Source organism: Trichogramma pretiosum, unplaced genomic scaffold (genome assembly GCF_000599845.2).
Source record: "Trichogramma pretiosum strain Unisexual culture from Peru unplaced genomic scaffold, Tpre_2.0 scaffold147, whole genome shotgun sequence".
Taxonomy (NCBI): Eukaryota; Metazoa; Arthropoda; class Insecta; order Hymenoptera; family Trichogrammatidae; genus Trichogramma; species Trichogramma pretiosum.
This window is the reverse complement of record NW_019640817.1, coordinates 1-20,081: the sequence shown is the minus strand read 5'-3', so window position 1 is coordinate 20,081 and position 20,081 is coordinate 1. Positions and strand designations below refer to the sequence as shown.

At 45.6% G+C, this 20,081-nt stretch overlaps 1 protein-coding gene across 1 annotated transcript in view; it reads left to right on the top strand.

Annotated features, from left to right (window-relative positions):
• Positions 1 to 20,045, top strand: part of LOC106651607 (regulating synaptic membrane exocytosis protein 2) — a gene marked incomplete at its 3' end in the record, with an annotated part of 48,295 nt that extends 28,250 nt beyond the window's left edge. Inside the window, exons 5-17 of the mRNA XM_023462450.1 lie at positions 3,078 to 3,231; positions 3,421 to 3,613; positions 5,243 to 5,459; positions 6,649 to 6,948; positions 8,453 to 8,756; positions 8,813 to 9,055; positions 9,159 to 9,347; positions 13,132 to 13,158; positions 15,530 to 15,707; positions 15,787 to 15,962; positions 16,040 to 16,221; positions 16,306 to 16,540; positions 17,874 to 20,045. Coding sequence (XP_023318218.1) covers positions 3,078 to 3,231; positions 3,421 to 3,613; positions 5,243 to 5,459; positions 6,649 to 6,948; positions 8,453 to 8,756; positions 8,813 to 9,055; positions 9,159 to 9,347; positions 13,132 to 13,158; positions 15,530 to 15,707; positions 15,787 to 15,962; positions 16,040 to 16,221; positions 16,306 to 16,540; positions 17,874 to 20,045 — 4,570 coding nt within the window. The remainder of the gene's footprint in view (positions 1 to 3,077; positions 3,232 to 3,420; positions 3,614 to 5,242; positions 5,460 to 6,648; positions 6,949 to 8,452; positions 8,757 to 8,812; positions 9,056 to 9,158; positions 9,348 to 13,131; positions 13,159 to 15,529; positions 15,708 to 15,786; positions 15,963 to 16,039; positions 16,222 to 16,305; positions 16,541 to 17,873) is intronic.
• Between the last annotated feature and the right edge of the window lie 36 nt (positions 20,046 to 20,081).

Genomic DNA, 20,081 nt, shown 5'->3' with positions numbered 1-20,081 from the left:
AGCTCAGTGAGAAAAAATAATTTGCATTTTAAAAATCTGCAATAGAGAGGAACAGAAAAATCCCAATCAGAAAGGAAATCAAAATCCTTTTTTCTAAATTGTAAGCCCTCGAACCACAGCAAAGCAACATCCATATATGAATTTACAATTTAGCATCGACGATGAAAATTTGACCGATCGGTGATCCGATCGACGCGTGCACGCACCCGAATATACATAATACCGCGTGTCAATTGGGGAAAATCCATTATTGCACCGAACTGTGTTGTGGTTAACCATTGGCGGGCGGGGGCGATGCTGTCCAACATGCGGTAAATTTCATTTTTCATTTGTCCATTTGTGTCGGGATAAGTCCGGTGCTGCGGCGATGATCATCGAGCGTATGGCGCCGCACACATTATCGCGTTCAGGGAGGTAGGAGGAGTATCGAAACGGCAACGTTCGCGTTTACAATCGCTCGAAATCGCTATTTAAGCCGACAATCAGGTCACGAACGAGCCCCCGACTACAGATGTACAATATTTAGTTTTAGACAGTTTAGAGAGAGAGAATTACCGGTGTCTCGACTTTTGCAACTCGACACATCTAGCGAAGGAAAAGTTTTTTTTTCTTAAAATGAGAGTAAAAAGAGTTAGATAGCGATAATTGCTTGATTATATATTACGCGGCAGCTGATTTTATGAAGACAAAAAAAAATAAAACGGCGATTTTTTAGCTGTTCAATCGAGGGATGCGACCGGAGAGAAAATGACACGACGCGCCATGTCCAACGAGAGGATCAAGATGTTTTTCGCGGTACTTACGATATAAAATATTCTCTCTATGTGTCTGTATTCTGAATTGCTGTCTCGCTGTTCGTCTTCTTGTTCCAACACCATTATATACAATAATGTTATATCTGTGACTCTCTGTTTTATTAATTGTAATTATTCCCACGCATAACCCTCGCTCGTTGTTTATTTGCGTATGATGTACACATTCTCACGTGTGTATATACGATAAATGTAAATCGATGAACGTGCGCAATTTGATTCTATGACTCTTGGAAAATTAAAAAAAAAAAAATAATAATAATTTCAAACGATGGTTGAAGAAGAAAAAGGGTAAAAAAAAACAAGATTGTAGCGTCAAATTGTGTTACGTGCGAGCTAGCGTGTTACGTTACTTCTTTGGACGAGTGAAACGTGATGTGCATGAGTGTCTCTATATATACACGTATACGCAGCTATATTTATCCTCTTTATTCCGTACACGCATCGTGTTCGAGCTCACTCGATTCAGTTCCATCTCTCTCTCTCTGTCTCTCTCTTTTTTGCTCACACTCAGTGACTATATAACGTGTGCCATATAATATGCACGCGTTACATATAATACACACATTATAAGCCAACGGCCATCAAAAGCATATAATAACTCGTCGCGGTATACGAGAGAGACGGCGAATGATTTTGAGAGCCGTGTATAACGTGTGTACACTCGTGCCCCGAGGCTAGATCCGCAATTTGGGCTTTTTTTTTGTGTATGCACACGGCGAGAAAGAGAGAGAGAGAGAAAGAGTATAACGAAGAAGCATACCGACGACGACGACGACGAGATATTTTTTCTTTTTTTTTTTAGCTCGTGCTGCTTGCACCGGAGTATAAATAAACGGAAAACGAGCTGCTGCTGCCGCTGCACACGTGTGCACCGGCCGTGCTATACTACCGTCCCCTCGTATATGACACACTACACACCTTAACGCCGATAAGCGACACACATATATCGCCCCCGCGTAGACACCTCGATTTATAAAGTAAGTTTCGATTTGTTTGTTCGCGCGCGCCGTTGCGGGGCTGCTGTATGCGGCAGGCGGGGGTGGCTACTGTGTGTAAACTGCATCTGCACACTCATACACAGACACACACACACACACACAAGTATAGTTGTGTAAAGTTGGAAAAAGTTCAAAGTTTGGGAACGAAACTCTGCCACGGAGAAACTTCGGGGGCGCGCGAGCAGCTCGTTATGACTTATTCGCTGCTGCTGTTGAGCTATGTGTGTGTCGCGCGCGCGCGCGAGCGTGTACACGCATTTTTGGATTTCCATCGGATCGATTTTTTTTTATCCCCCGTTGTCGTCGTCGTTGTCGTCGTCAACGTGCTACATCGTCGCACCGCTGCATAATATTGTTTTCTCCGCTCGCGCTCGCTCGCGACAAACTCTCGCAGGCCCGAGTGTGCGACAAGCGACTCAATTATCGCTTATTACTCTGCCTGCTGCTGTTGTTGTACATTCGTCGCGCGAAAAAAAAACTTCCCGTACCTCGCAGCAGATATATCGGGGCTCGCTTCTGTGTATGCTGTGTATTGTATACAAGTTCGAGATGGCGTACGACCGAATTTTTACTTGTACTACTTGTTTTCACCACCAACGACTGTACTATATATATTGCCTCGTTGTCTGGATACTTTATATTTGTCAGTTGAGCTTTTGCTTTTTTTTATACATATATCAATGTGTCGCTGTGTATATATATCTCTTCTATCCTGAATCTCTTTTATATACACTTGACATTTTTTACCTCCCACACTTTATCACCTATTTTATATATTATGTGCCGATAAATCTCTGTGATACTCTAAAACAATATAATCTATACAGTAAAAAGACACAGGGGGTTGAATTGAAAAATATTCCATTCTTTTTTCTCCCTCGAAACCCCCCTTCATTCTTGATTAAACGAGCCAAGAAAACGAAACATTTGCTTTCGAACGATTCGAAATCGCAATCGTGGCTAGCGTGAAACGAGAGAACGCGCTAACGAGCTGCGGTGCTAGTTGTCGCGCGAAGACACCGCACCGCAACGCAAAAGTATCGTCGAGCAAATTGCATAATTTGTGCACTAGCTTTAGGTCATGCGTATTTACCTTAGGCCCGAATCTAGCGATAGATTAGAAATCTCGCGGTCGTTGAAACGAAATTCAACGTTGTTCGATAGGAAATTCAAGAGCGAGCTAAAATAGCGTAGAGCTTTGTTTACGAGTTCGACCGTCTGTTTTGTTGTTGTTGTTGGGCCAAAAATTGTGATTTATTCGTAGGGAAAGAGCAGTACTACGAGGACGGTGGGGAGAACGGCCTCGAAGCTAGCCTCGTATTTAACGGAGAGCGCCAGCCGCCGAGCAAGGAGGAGATCAACCTCGCGCGCAGAAGCTTTCGACGCTCCGGCGACGATCGGATCGCGGACAGTCGGAGGTCTGTCCACAATTACTTGAACTTTTTTTCTCCCCCTATATAACAAATGCTAAATCAACTCACGCCCGAGCTTGATAATCAACCAAAAAAAAGTCCTGCATCTGATAGATTATGCCTTGTTGTTTCTTGCGGCCCTTGCGATTACGTACACGATGGTTGGCGTATAAACGAAAAAAAAAACAAAAAAAGATTCACCGAGCGAAGGGAGAAAAAAACGGTTCGCTTTCACGGCGGTACCAGCGCCGACTCGCAGGAGGACTGGTCCTGGGAAGCCGATCGCCAAGGTAGCCAGGACAGCGCGACCAAAGACTCCGGCATCGAGACGTCGAGTAACTTCACGAGCAGCGAAGACAGCAACAGAGGCGATAACAGTACGCTCAAGGTACACCACCCCCCAGCTGCTGCACCGGTGTAAAACTTGACTCGCTAGTTTTTTTGACGCTCGTAATTTATCTTTTCTTTTTTTATCTGCTACGAAGTCGTGTACCGCAATCTCGTACTCTGACTTACGTCTATGCGCTCGTATTATTATAATGACTTTATTGAACTTTTTTGAAATCTATAATTATTGATTCTTCTGAAAATCGACGATCGACGGCGTGGCGCTCGCTACAATTTTGCTCCTATTGCTGTACTTTTTTTTTCTCAATTTCTATCTTGTTCCGAAGCAAATCCGCTGCTCTCGGTCGTCAAAGCAAGTCTGTAGAACAATTTATTAATCTAGAATATCAGCTGGGAACTAAACGAATAGTGTTTTGTTTAAGTAGACGCTAGGTTGATTCCATCTTTTAAATTTACCCTACGTATGCTCGACTAAAAAAAAAAATTGTTTAGGGAAAATTTTAATACATCAGCTAAACCATCAAAGTATTTCAGTTGATAATGGGTACGAAAAAAAAATCAATTTATCGTCATCCTCATCGCAAGAATCTCTCATTTAGTCTAGCAAGCGTGAGTGCTCTCACACTATACAGATATATATAAAAGGCGCTTCATTTTTTTTACTCGTTAGAGTTGCTTTTTGATTGAATGCAATGAACTATATACTTATCTTCCTTATGCGCTTGAGTTTTTTAAGTTGGGCAGGTAAAATTTTCTACATAACGATAACTCATTTTTACCCATAATCAATTTTCATTTCGATGAGACTTCCTAAAGACTCATTTCGAATCGGTTGAGAAATGTATCATATGCAACGTTCAAGAAAACGAGAAGTTTCGAACTGAGATTAATTTTATTTTTCGATTAAACATCCATTAACCCAACGCAATCAACCCAAATTACTCGATACCAAATTATTCCATGAATTATTGCACGAACCAATCATCAATGACTTATACAACTTAAATCATACAATACATTTATTCAACTTACATAACAATACGCTTATATAAAGATATGAATTTTGTGCTTATGGGCTGTATCACTGTCAAAAATTAAGTGTCAACTAAATACAAACCAACTCGTTCAATTTTAATGTATGATGTATCGTGTGTCACTGTGTAGTCAAGTTTCTCTGCAAGAGTATTACGTATTTCGGTTAACATTTTAATTTTATCTCGTCACGATACAGCCCATTATAGTATTTGCCTGCGAGTATGCCGCACAGATATTTCAAGTTAAAATATTTTGTAGCTTATACTGTAGCGTACATTTTTATAGCTTGAAACGTAGTTGCTTTTAATTCAGCTGAACAATTTTTCCGCACATCTGCTTGTTGATTCGTACTTTCAATTGTTGCTTTGAATTTTTATATGTAATGTATGCGTAGATTGTATTTACTTTTATTCAAAGTCATAACATCTACCTCTTCGACCAGTGTTAGCGTTGAGTAGTATCTATGAATAATACTTTTCGTTGACGCTAATCTGCGCACCGCTAAAACTGGCCCGACTACGATCATTCGTTCGGAAAAAAAAAAAAAAAAAAAACATAATATCGATACCGGGCCTGACTCATCTCTCGTTGCTGTGTCGTGTCCCACATACACACACGTGCGCCGTTTCATTAGCATCCGGCGGCGCCTTGGCACCCCAGTAGCGACGGACAGAAGCTGATCGGACGCATGGTTCTGTGCAAATTGCCGCCCGGCCCGGACGGCGGCCAGAGCGGCATACTCGGGCTCAAGGTCGTCGGCGGCAAGCTCCTGGACGACGGCACGATCGGCGCCCTCATCGAAAAGGTTAAAAAGGGCAGTCCCGCCGATTTAGAAGGACAATTGAGAATCGGTGAGAATCAGATCAATCATGCTCAATCTCTCTCTCTCATCAAAAATTTCACTCGACACACACCACTGACATTGTTTTTTTAAATCACTTTGTTGAGAGATTTTTCACGTTACTGTAAGTGAGCTGAAAAACCATCATTAAATACGATGTATCGAAAACTTATTGGTATTAAGATTCGTGATATCGGATCGTAAATGATTTTGTTATGGTTAATTTAGAAAGTGCATGAAAAATAGCCTCAACAAATAGTCGGATAAATGTTCGAAGGACTTGGCAACTTTAGTTTGAAATTTTATCGAGATTCTTAAGAAACGTCGAAATGAACATTTTCGCCCGATATCTCTCGAGAGAAATATTAATTTCTCGACCGATTGAAAAGTTGCCGAGAGTCGCTCGAATAGTTTATAGTTTGTCACAGTTGCAAAACAACGCAAAAGAAATTATTCAAGTCTGCAAGTTTGCCACATATCGATCGACAAATAGCAGACTCGAAATGAGAATGAATGATACTTTTTTGAGCACCTTAGAAAAAACTTAGAACCGAACTGATTTAGTTAAAATCACTTAAGATCCGTTGCCAAGAATTGTCTGAATACCTCATGGCAGAAGGAATGCTCAACATTTTATGGCTAGTTTTTTGCCAATGAAAAAATTTCAACAGCTTCTGCAAATTCTTTAAAACCGTGCTTTGACTTATACAATTATTTTGGCTTTGCCACTCGCAGATTTACAGATAAAGTTACTCGCCATCTAGTGTTGAAAGCTCAAAGTAGTACTATCGTATTCAAATTTACTGACAATTAGTCTAAATTTTCTTGAAACAGTGAATTATTCAATTTCAAGTCATTTTAAATGCGCTTGACCTTTTTAACACAATTGTAATAAGACAATCGCCAAAACAGCAAATTAATTATAATGAAATTTAGAAACATTTCAAATTGTCTTTCTTTTTGGTCATTGGGTCATTATTAACGTTGAGCATTTCTACCAGAGACGAAAAGCAATTATTAGTGACGTCTCGTTACTAGATTAAATGTGAGAATTAGCTCGTATAAAAGTACGTAGTAACATCAAGACACGAACATACACACACGTATACGCAAAAAAAAAAAAAAAAATTGCCTCTGAGTGGTATCTGCATGTCGTGCCCACACCATGGTGGTGGTGGTTGTGTGTCGTGTGTATACAGGCGACGAGGTGCTCGAATGGAACGGCCACTCGCTCCAGGGCAAGAGCTTCCAGGAGGTTAGCGATATAATAGCGATGACGCGGGCCGAGCCACAGGTCGAGCTCGTCGTCGCGCGAGACACGAGCAAGCAGTCGCTCGCGACGATGATGGGCGGTGGTGGTGGTCCGGTGGTTCAACAGCAGCAGCACGATCCGAACGCGGCCAGTCTCACGCCCACTGCAGCGAGACGCTTCGCCGCTCAGGCCCAGTGGAGGCCCAAGTACGGCTCGGGAATTATCGGCCAGCCGAATCAACAGAAAGGTGAATAGTTATAGATAATGTAAGGACCTAAAGCACTGATCCTTGGGTTTTTTTTTCTTTTTTAATCAATTCCCATTCCCTGAACTCCCCGTCCAATTAATACCGAGCTTCGATCCCCCTTTTTTTCATCATTATAATAGCTATTATTATCGTCTTTCTAGAAAATCAATGTTACCTTGTCCATAAACGTCGTTCTATAATAAATATCCTCTAAATTAATATATAAAATATATTTAGACTCGATAAGATAATCAATAAATAATATTCTGATCTAACAAAATGGTACACGAGTTTGGTAGAATGAGAAATAGATACGTTGAATTAGAAGTAGAATAATAATTAGTTATCAGTTTATAATAGCTATCACGATAATTATACTGTTGTTATGCTTCATAATTAGAGGAAATGATAATATTTTGGAAAATGAATACATCTCATGTTCATTACAAAATCGTGTTTTCCTTCATGAAATTCATACTCTTGTATAGGCATCACTTTAGACACGATCACTCCACACGTTAAGTATATGATACATCTTGCTGTCGTTTTTTATCATTTTTGTAATCGATGTTAAACCTTTGATTGCACAATACCGATTTTTCACGTGTAATTAATTATACAAAGTATCTCTCATTCATTCACTTATCAAGTATGTTGTGTTTACACGAGCCTATACTTAAATTTTATTTTCCTTTTCTTTCTCTGAATAACAATTAAAAAAAAAATCTCGATGTATTCTTGCATCTCATCGTGCCAGCTGTACTCGCGCATTTCTCATACGTATAATATCTTAACTGTTCGCATAACGATCACAAAAAAAAGTGCACTCGATCAACGACGACGGAAGCAAAATTACTGAAATACATTGATGCTTCAGCAATATTTCGCGTACGTATATACGATGTAAACGTTCATCTATCCGAGTGTGCTTGGACCAGAATGGAAGCGAATTATCCACGTAAGGCCTAAAAAAAAAGTGTTACCTTCCCACCCTATACATTCGTAATTAATTTGAAACGCTAGACATGCTTTTTTTGTCAGGGATCCCTGTCGTTACGCTTGTTCCCTTCGAACCTTCATGGGAGTAACAACGTAAATACACACGAACAAATGTATGTATATAAAAAGTATATTATTACGCTAGTCTTAATTAACGAGAACGAGGAATACACGGGCTAATTTGGGTGGTTCTCGAAAATCGCATTCACACTGTGTGCCAGGACGTCGAGAGGTGCTGCGACGAGATATCCGATCGATATCGGGTAGAAAAGTGCCCGAGTGCTCGAGCGGCGTTCTAAATGCGTATAACAAGCCTCGAACTTTTGAACGACCCGAAACTTTTTGATCCTCCGCCCGTTATATACAGTATCTATTTCCTATTCTTGCATAAGTTTGCAAAAAAAAAAAAAAAAAGGACGAGAGAAAAATGCGAAACGGAGACACGAGGTGTTGGATGGCGTCGAATAATAATAATAAAAAAACCGTGTGTATCTTACGATCGCAGAGCTCTACGACGGCCGAGGCAGCAACAACAAGCCGATGGTGAAGGTGACGTCGCCCGGCTCGCCGGATCTCTACGGCCAGGCGCGATACGCCGCCAACCAACGACAGCTGAGGACGATGCAGGGACCTCCGCCGGCCGTCGCGGCGGGCAGCAGCGTCGGCGGCCGGCTCCAGGTGAAGCTCAGCTTCGACGCGGCCAGTCTGCAGCTGGTGGTGTCGATCGTCTGCGCCACCGGCCTGATACCGCGCAAGAACGGCCAGCCGCGCAGCTCCTACGCCAAGATGTATCTGCTCCCGGACAGAAGGTAAGAAGATTTAATGAAAAATAGTGAATTTTTTTTCAAACCTATATACTTTACAGCGAGAAGTCCAAGAGACGAACGAAGACGCTGGCCAACACGAACGAGCCGAGATGGGACCAAAGCTTCGTCTACAGCGGCATCAGGTGGACGGATCTGAGGCAGCGCTCGCTCGAGATCACCGTCTGGGATTACGGCAGATACGGCGCCAACGACTTCCTCGGCGAGGTCATCATCGCCCTGACGCCGTCGCTGCTCAACGAGGAGCTCGAGTGGCACTATCTCGACGAGCATCGTCAGCCCAGGTCGGTAGCATTGTGCTCTGCGGTCTTCGTCCTTTTTTTTTTTTTTGGTTGTCTCGACTAGCTGACGACGTTTTTTTTGTTTTAACGCTCAACACGTATACAGTTACTATCAAGACGCGAGCGAGGACATAGTGACGACTCCGGGCGATTGCCATCTGAGCCCGCCGTCGACCACCTCGAGGCTCAGCGACTCCGACACGTCCGAGTGCGACATCACGGATTGCGACGGCTCAAGGGAGCACCGAAGAACCGCCGATGGCGCGAGCATCAGCAGTATCGGCAGCTCTTCCAGGTAAAACGTCATTTTTTTTATTACCTATTTTCTTTTTTTTTTGCTCTAATACATTGTGCGCGATACACGGATGATATCCGCGTAGCTCGAGGGTCAAGTTATAAATTTCTTCTTCTCCATCTCTCGCTCACTTCATTTTTTTTGGGGGGGAGGAGAACGATCTAGTCCAAGTTGAAAAACGAATATATAATAATACCGCTATATATTCGTTGGGGGATGCAAGATATCTTGAAGAGCGAGATATCTCGAATATGTGACAAGTTATTAGTTTCGTACATACACTGTGCGCGACGAGCAGCAGCAGCAGCAGCAGCTTGGCTCGAGCGCAAAATTACTATTACGACGCTATGTATAATACGAGTGTACTTCATGCGAAAGGCGTCCTTTTTTGCATCTTTACTCTACTTCTGTGTGTGTGGGTGTGTGTGCACCCAAGAGCAATTTTGGCTCGATGTATGTAATTTTTTTTTTTTTTTTTTTTTTTGAAAAAAGAAAGCAAAATTGTTCGCTCTTATCTTCTTTTTTTTTCGTTAACGTACGAGATACGATAATACGACCCTAACTGAGAATTCGAACGGGGGCCAAGAGAGGAATAATTCATCGAAATGTGTGCGATAACGTGTCTCTATGTGTGTGTGTGTGTGTGTGTGTGTGTGCATTACAGCTTGCAGCTTGGAGCTTGGCCGCGCATCGAGAGCTTGCAGCAGCTCAGACCCCCTGAAGCTCCAGAGTTTGTTCGGCTCGCCGTATCTCACAGTTATGCCGTGTCGCGCGCTTTTATACGCGTGTACTCGGATGCACGCGTATACATACACATTTTTTTTTGTGCGCGATACATATATAACGTGGCTCTGTTCTACCGTGAGAGAACCTCGCACACCCCCGTCTCGGCTTTACTTTGTTTCATTTTCTTGCCTCGTACATCACACACGAATAAGAAAGCTGAGAAAAAGAGGGGAAAACGCACGTATACGAGATATACGGGTGTAGGGGCCGAAGAAAGGGTAGTTATACTTACGGCGGCAGTAGTGGTAGTAGTAGTAGTGGTAGTAGTAGGGGGTGTGTGCACTCGCGCGCGCGCGAGTATATATACGTACGTGCATTTACGCGTGGGGCAGCGCGTCGTCAGTGATCGCGGCAGCAGCAGCAGCAGCAGCACACGAGTGTGTGTCGGTAATAGCAGTAGCTATATATATATATAGCCATGTAGTAGTACAGTAGTAACAAGAGCAGTCGCGACGACGACGACGGCGGCCGTGGATGGCGGCAGCGGAGATCGCGTATACATACATCAACGTACATCGCGGAGCTCTCTACGTTGGAGCGCGAGCCAAGTTATAAAACTGGGCAACAAGCCAATCGCTATAGCAGCAGCAGCGTGCACTTGCCCAAGTTAGAGAGAGAGAGAGAGAACTCCTGCACTGCACTGCTGACTGCACTGGCTGGCTGGCAGAAACTCGCAGAAACTCGCGGGGGTGCAGAGCGCGATGCGGACAGTCGATCTAGATCCTTTGGCCGAGCAAGCAGCAGCAGCAGCAGCAGCAGCAGCAGGACCTGCCGCGACCGGATCGGAAATAAAGCTCCGAGGGATCACATCGTCTCGCTGTTTTATACATAAATACTACAGCTGCCCGATAGTACAACTTTGAGCGAGTGTTTATTAACAACGGGCCAGAGCAGAGCAGCAGAGCTGGCTAGCTAGCTAGCCCCACTTACCCGCTGCTCTCAATCACCGGATTAGTTCGTCAGTTCAAGTTCTTTTCTACCTCTCTCTCTCTTGCTCGCTCGCTCGTTCGTTCGCTTCGCTTCGCAAGTCTCGTGCTGCCGCGCAGCTATGTAATGATAAAAAAATGTGTTTTGCTCGCTGCTGCTGTCATTCCAGCGTGTACATCTGTTTACGTGCTCTTTTATATAATAATAAAAATACGACCGCATAATTGCAGCTGCTGTTTGATACGATGTGTGTGTTCATAGTTATTTAGTGCCGATCGTGTGCTTTGGGTGCGCTTCCGATGGTCGAGTGTCAGTGTCACTGCAGCCCGTGAAAAATAGTGCGCCGTTTTTTTATTAGCCAAGTGCCAAGCAATCGTACAGTGAAAATTCCAAAGTTGCGCGCGTGTACGTGTGTGTGTGTCGCAATGTGTCTCGAAAAAGTTACACTTCGATCATCGGCTAATTACGTTACGAGCTTCGAGAGCGGCTTGCTTGCTACGTCAAAGAGCTTGTAGTGCTGGGCCATGCCATGAAATTGTTGAATTCGTAAGTCACCGCATTCGCTTACCTCGGACGAGAATCTCTCTCCGCTATATTATAAACCTCATTCGTCCTCGTTACGATACCACGTAATAATATTGCCGATTTGTCGTCTGCGCGCTCAATCGTCATAACGAGTTACTCTCGAATTTAATCGAAAACTTGATTGATATTCCGAAGCCTCTCCCCCGCCCCCCGAGATGCGATGCAAGTGCATACTGTACCGGTGGTGGTGGTGGTGGTGAACATTATTATATTTATATGACGCGTTGCATATCGATGTGTGTATATGTATAACGCGCGTAGGAGTCGCGGCGCGCGACTACTGCTGCTGCTGGAAAGTGTGACGATCTCGTTCGTTCGCGTTTCGGTCGCCGCGTAGACGCGTTGACTGCTGCTGCTGCTGCTGCAGTGAACTCGCGTGCACGCGCCGATACACGAACGCACACACAGACACACGTATACAACGTTCGCAAGCTCGACTCTCTCCCACCCACACGGCCGCATCGCCGCCACCACCGCTGCAGCCGCTATATTACGTGTGTATAGATAGATGGTCCCGCTACAAAACCGCCACCGCTGCACAGCCGCATATTTAATAAAACGTTCAATATATACGCGACTAATAGGATAACTCAAGTGGGTTTCGCGTGTCGCGACAGTCATGGAATCGCGACTACTACCCCGCCGCAGTAGTGCGCGGGCACGACGCGCCGCGACGACTTTTCTTCGCTCGCTCGAGCTTTCGGTGCGGTTTCGTGGAGCTGTTGTTTTTTCATTTAAGTGCGTGAGTGTGTGTGTAATTTTTTTTCCTGATCGAGGTTGCGTCGTTGCGCCAATACCTCGCCAACATGTCATCGGACGAACATGATCAGTGATGATCTGCAATATTATTACAGCGACGATGGGTATGTCGTGCTATGCGTGCGCGCAATTAACGAAGCTTGTGCAAGCTCTCGTGTTACGCTAGTGACATTAACCTTTTTCAAAACCAAAAAAAAAAGAAAATGATTTTTTACCGTATAATTGTGATAACTCGTCGAAGAGTTCGAGTGTATAAAATATAACGCGAGACCAACCACCACACTGCGCGTTCACGTCGTTTCGAACTTTGCGCGAGGTATCGAATTTCGAAATGGTTATAAAAATAAGAAAAAAATTGCGGTATCAGACAATTCCATTCTTTTTTTTTTCTTTTTCTCCTAAGGTTTCGAATATCAATTATTTAATCTCGCACCTGTGGTGGCCCCTGGGAGAGAGAGAGAGAGAGAGAGAGAAAAAGAGAGCGAGAGATAGCGAGCACGTAGAGTTCAACAATTTTGCTTGAAAAGAATGAAATACATATTATATATACGCGCGCCGCAGTGAAGTACACTTGTATTGTCTCTTCTTTTTATTTTTCGTGTATTATACCTCATATATTATCGATACAATTTTTAAATATGAATTGATAGAACGAAAATACAAAAACTCAGTTGACTTTTTTTCTCCTGTTTTTCTGATACAATGCCTTGTGATTATATTTTTGTAGGTTTCATATGCCGCCAAATTATAAGCGGTACGAGCAATGATTTATTCTATATTTTTCTGTATATCTATATTCAAAAATCATGCGCTGCTTCAACCCACTCATGTAATTTTCTGAAATCATCGTTTGAATCCATATACATCGATATTATTGAACGTCCCCACCGAGCTTGCCTCTCTCATTTTTTCAATGGTATCATTTGTAATTTACAAATACAATATTGTAACGCTCCAAGTACCAAAGTAGATCATGTTGATCCATGTATTATCATAATAGATAGTGATCGATGGATATCCAAATCGCCAATGAGATTTAATCGTTTCGCCAAGTATCGCCAATTTAGATGCCGCATTATTGTTACATCAGCAGTGGCTTTTACAAAACTTAGTGAAACGCCTGATGATTGTTACGTATTGTTATGCTACTTGCTGTCATGCAGTAAATGCTCTGTAAAACCAATTCATCGTTATTTTCATACCCCACGATAAACCGTACCATATCGAGAAAAAAACAATATGCTGTTAATTGAAAATGAAATATTTGTAGTAACACACCGACCTAACGAAAAGTATAAATGATCCGCAATGCTACGGATTTGACTATTGATACACTGAAACATTCATGTGTCGCAAGACAGTGAAATTCATCTTCTGCCGCACGCCGGAACCGGGCCAAATTTCTTTTCTTCTCTCTTTCTCTGTCCTATCGAAACGCGCGTATACTTTCGGTTTCGTTCGTTTCCGCATTTGTCACTGCGGAATAGATAAAAAACAAAGAAAGAAGCAAAAAAATATGTTCGCGGCCGAAGTCCTGCAAAATTCGTCTTATACATTCGTAATTTTATCCGCCGGTTTCTCTGCCAAGTTGGCTACTTATACATCTTATACTTTATTTTTTTTTCTCGCAATTCGTCATTCGAAATTATTATACGGTTCTTTTTTTTTGTATGCGTGTGCAAAATATCCTACTTATATACCGAGACGTTATAGAAAAGAGAGAATCGCGCGTGAATGCAAAATCGTAAATTTTATTTTTGCAATGTCGAAGCGCGCGGGACGGCTATACGATTCGCACGCGGGGGGTTAGAGAGAAAGAGCGCGAGAGAGTAAGAGAGAGCAGAGCAGAGCAGAGTTGCGCGCGTGGAGAAAGAGAAAAAGAAAAACGGGCTTTTTGTCGGGTTTCTCTTTGTTGGGTTGGCCTAGAAAGTTATCATCAGTCGAAGCGCGCGGCGCGGCTATACGCGGCTTGGTACTACTACTGCTGCTGCTCTGCGCCAGCCAGCAGCAGCTCCGAGAGGGAAAGAAAAAGCTAGAGAGAGACATGTCTATATTCTGGACAAAGTCGACGTCGTCGGGATACGTCAATTTGATTCGGTTATTTTGGTCGCGTCGGGATCTCTGCGAGTCTGTGTGTGTGTGTGGGTCAATTCGGGATGTACAGAGCGAGCTTTAAAGCTGCAGCAGCAGCAGTGCGCGCGACCCCATGAAACGGCACTTGGATTCGATCCAACAGTGCTGCAGCTCGCGCACGCACACACACCCACCAACACACGTACGATGCAAAACCTTCTGCGTAAACGCGGGCACGGTATATAATATGTGTTTTTTATACTTTATACTCGCGTTGCCTTATATTCCTTCTTCTTCTTCTACTTCTTGTTTTTTTTTTCGTTCATTTATATACACGTTTCTTTCTTCGGCGCAAAGCTATATATTGTACTTTGTATGCGACACATTGGCCCGCTTCCGTTACGTATACATACATACACACGCGCTGTACGCGAGGGGGTTGCGGTTTTATATGTATAAAGTAGTCGTCACGCAGACGAGTCGTGTGTACGTAATGAAATGAGTCCAAAAAAAAAAAAAAAGAAGAAGAAACGCAAAAATTCAGTGCCGCAGAGCACTTCCACGAGACCCGAGACGCGCTCGTATTATATATATACCGATCTTTTTAACGTTATGATATACCGTGCGCACAGACGTTCGAACGTGTTCCCCGCGACATGCAAGCATCAGTAGTAGTATAGCTGCGCAGCAGTAGTACATAGCCGAGCGCATATCAGCTTTCACGTGTGTATACTCGTATGTGTAATTCATATATAAGCGCAATTTATCATCCTCGTGAAAAAGCATACATACACGCGATTAAAGAGGAAAAAGATGAGAGACGAGCGCAACCACACGCATATATATATACCTTACATTATATACATAACATTAGATGTGCATTTGAATGTCGTTTGCGATCGCTGCGAGGCCTACTCTTAGATAGCATACATGCGTATTGAACAATACGAGTGAAAAAAAAAAAACATTATCGCGCATGGACATAACAACTCGTATACTCCAAAGTCAACGCTCGACTAATCTTTTGTTTTTGTTGTCGCTCGCTCGTGCAGCCACTATTCCAGCCCGCCGCCCGAGAAGGAGCTCTGCGTCGACGGGGAGCATCGCAGTCGCCGTGACCTGTCGCCCCAGGGCCGTAAACGAGCGGCTCTCATGGGTCTGCGCGAGCATCCGGCCTCCATGTCCGGATACCAGTCGGCCTATCGCAAGGTCAACTTTCGCCAGCTCTCGGTAAGTAATCATCGATTGCGCAACGCCAAGTTTATATTCGGTGATTTTATTTTAATCAACTTTTGCGCGTTTTATACAGGACGATCCGCACAGGGTGGCGATGCTCAGTCACAGATCCCTCAGCGCCGTGCCCATGGACTCGCCGAGGATGCACTGTCGGGGCAGATCGCAGAGCCCCACGGGCCATCGGTCGCTCTCGCCGCCCGACCACAGGGCCTTTCCCTACGGCCCGATGGGCGGCTACGTCACCAACAGGTCTCTTATACGCGGATTTTTTACTGAAAAAAAAAGTAATTTCGAATTGGCGTAACGAGTATTTTTTTTTTTCACAGATTTTCGAGATCAGCCACAGTGACGCCGACGGGCTCGCCGAAAAAACGCCAACTGCCTCAAATACCAGCCAATCTCAACGCTGCCCTCAAGGAGAGAGTGACGCACGACTTCGAGGAGAGGGCGAGACTCATGAGGCACCGCAACAGGCCCATGCACACCATGTACAAAGGCAGTATGGGAGGTAACGGAGAGAGAGAGAAAAACGACTTTTCATCATATGTATCATAAATACCAAGAGCTACCGTGTATATATTTTTGCACGCAGTTTGGGAGAGACGCTTCAGCGGTCTGTCGGACTCGGATCTGCCGTCGATAAGCTACGAGCCGCACTCGTTCTCGCACAGTCACGCCCACAGGATGCACAGGTCGCGGCGCGGCCGCATCAGTCCCGAGAAGGACGTGCTCGCCGATCTCGGCGACTCCGACATGGAGAGCATCGGCTCGGTGACGAGCAGCGCCTTCAGCACGCAATCCGAGAGGCCGCGCGGCTCCAGGCTCATGTGAGTACACACAAGCGCGCAACGAACTTCGCCGCCTCTCTTTTCTATATTATTACATATATTGGACACGCGCACACACACAAGCTCCTTTATCGTCACTCTGGCTCCTCTCTTACCTTCCTTTCCTCTCGTAACCTCGACCATCTCTTCTTTTTTGATTCACAACTCCATCGCCACGAAACATGATATGATTATTGAATCCGTATTATATAATTGTATATATGCACTTACACGTGCGTAAAGAGAGATTAGAAATTTTATCGACTATATGTATCGTCGCACACGTGTAAGCGCGTATGTATCGAGACATCACGCACCCCGAGTCACAACTTGAAAACTCACATTGATTCTGTAATATTATCGGAAAGTGCGGAGGAATTAAAAAAAAAACAACAAAAAAGTTACCAGCTCTCAGACTCCTTGCGCGCGATACTTGCACGATAAAAAGCGCCATAATTCCACGAGTGCACTTGTTGACTCAATCGATTCTCAAGTCTGATAGCTCGAAAACTTTGTGAAAAAAAAAAGATGGGGGCCGAGACATAAAGGAAAATTCCCCACCAGTTAAATGGACATTGAGGATCGCTATGCGTCCCCGTTATATAGAATTATACGTTAGACTAGTTCTCTGTGTATGGATCTATCCTATGTGCTTGCAAACCCTCGATATCGCTTGGATCATTACCTATACATACTTGATGTACATAAACACGCCTAATGTGCGAACCGAGGCCCTAACACCCCGCTCCGAACTCGATCATAAGCCCGTCGCCATCGACCAATCGACAGACGATAACACCACGTTATGAGTAGAGAGAGAGAGACGTTTTTCAATGGTAGCATTATCATCATTATAGTCAGCAGTAGTGATGCACTTCCTTCATGCACTTGACCAATGTCCATTTAGCGAGCGGGTTTTCGATTACTCGCGATACAATAATGATAAATCGATCGATCGATCGAGAGCGTCCCATTCTACGCGTCGCGCATTATTATAACATTTAAAAATCATTGAAAGAAGTCTGTGTGTAGTTGCACAGTGCACCCGCACATTTTTCTTTGGGATATTTCGATAAACGAAAAAGAATGGGTGCTCTCGAGAACGAATTACATCGTACATGACCCACGCACGAACACAAAAACAATAACATACTCGATCACACGTAAAAACAAACCCAAACGAAACACACAAACAGATATATACACACACTAGCGTAAAGGATCCATTGAGTAATTTAAAGCTAGTTATGAGTTATAAAAAATAATGAATTGCGAATTGGTAATTATGGAGAACGAACCTTTATAATTACATGAGATTGATGATTGTTTGCAGACCGACAGTTAAAAACGTTTATATACCCGGTGTCGTATCCCCAATACCCCTGATACCCCCTAGGCGCTCTAGGCGCAAGCACCGACTTAGGCTGTCACCCTGCAGCGAATGCCATTGTCCGCTGTTGAGCAGTAGCGACGCTAGTAGTAACAATAACAACAATAGACATAACATGAACGGCTACTCGTCGTTGCTGAACGACGACGACGACGAAGTCGACGACCTCGACGATATCGACTGTTGCTGTTACGACGATTACGACTCGCCGTTGACGCCGTTGCCGCTACCACCGCCGAGAGTCGAAAGTAGTAAGCTAGTAGCATCAACGACGACGACGACAATGACACGACCGACGACGACGGCGACGACGCAGACGACACCCTCGAATCATCGCGGCAAGCATCCCCTCGTCAGGAGCAAGTCGGCGGTCGTGCGCTCGCTCTGCAGGAAGATACGCGCGCCGTTCGCGCGCTCGCGCACCGTCGACGAGGGCCTGCTGCGCTACAACAGTCACCACAACAGCCCCGAGACCAGCGAGTACACCGTCACCGACGCTTTCCTGCTGAAACCGCGACGCCACCACAACGGCAACGCCAATCGCATACCCGAGATCTACGTCGAGGACTGTCTCAGCGTCAACTTCAACAAGCGGCTGATCGACAAGTTTCGCGCCAAGAACAAGCGATTCGCCGACATAACGCTGGCCTGCTCGTCGTCGCTCGGAGACGGCGGCAGACGATGCAGCAGTGCCCTGGCCTCGCTGCCCAGCCAGTACGCGGCGAGACTCAGGAGCCAACTGATGCGCAGCTCCGTCGTGGCGGCACCGAGAAGACACTATCAGCGGCTTCTCGATTACAACAATTACAACAACAACAACAACAGCTACAATCTACAACAACAACAACAACAATTACAACTACATCAACAACAACAACATCTACTACAACATCACCACCGACACCACCACCACCACCACCACCAGCACAACCCCGCGAATATTACCCGTCAATCGAGCATGCGTAGATCCCTCCTTTCCTCCAGGGCACGGAGCTTCGAGTACGACTACCTGGACAGCAACAGCCGCCGCTCGTCGTCGTCCACTTGGAGCAGCAGCCGCAGGCGTCAGCATCAGCATCAGCGAGCGGTGGCCAACGCCCATCTGGCCCGGCGCAGCCGCAGCTTCGAGTGTCACCCGGCGCGGGCAGTCTCGGGCAACGTGTTCAGCGACGACAGTCTGCAGACGGCCCGCCAGAAGATCAAGCGCAATCTCGAGCTGAGCGACGAGGGCTACGGCGACCGGATACCGGCTCTGCGGGATCGGAGCCGGTCCTACTACGACGCCGGCACCGACGCCAAGCTGCGCAGGCACCTGAAAAAGCGCCAGGCCCGCGAGAAGGATCTGCAGCTGCTCGTGGATCCGCGCGAGGAGCCCGAGAACGAGTTGGACGAGAACGACCAGGCGGCGTGCGAATTTTACGCGGACCAGGCGAGGCCGAGGCTCATGTACGGCTACGACTCGGAGCTCAGCTGCGGCGAGACTGAAATTTACCTGCCCAGCGGCGACGAGGACGAGGATCGGAGAGCGAGGAGAAAATTACGCGCCGGTAGAAGTAGCACGCAGCAGCAGGGCCTCGACAACGAGGGCTACGACCCGAGCGAGCACATTTACTGCAGCATCGACGAGGTCGCCCGGGGCGGTCCCACGCCGCCGCCGCAGTTTCGCACGGAGCGCGACTGGGCGTTCGCGCGCGAGATCGCCGAGCTGTCGAGGTGGCGCAGAAAAAACATGCCTCTCGGCGACGGCTATCAACGGCTACCGCCGCCTCCTCGCGTTAAGAGCGGCGACGCGGCCAACTTTAGCCTCTACGACAATTGGAGCGTCGTCGACGACGAGGGCTACGACGGCAGCGCCGATCGTTACTACGACGACCAAGAGCAGCAGCAGCGACAATCATCGGTTTACGAGACGAGCGACGGTGGCGTGATCAGCGCCGCCAGCGACGGACAACGAAGGGCGAGGAGAGCCCGATGGCTGGCCGACGGTCGGGGCGAGGCGACGATCGCCACCGTCGAGCCGGCGCGCTACGAAAATGTGCCTTATTTTTATTACGACGACGATAGATTATCAAACGTGCCTACGAGTTCGCGCGACGACGCCGGCAGACTAGTTAAGTTAGCGGAATTTTTTGTAAATGTTAATATTTTTGA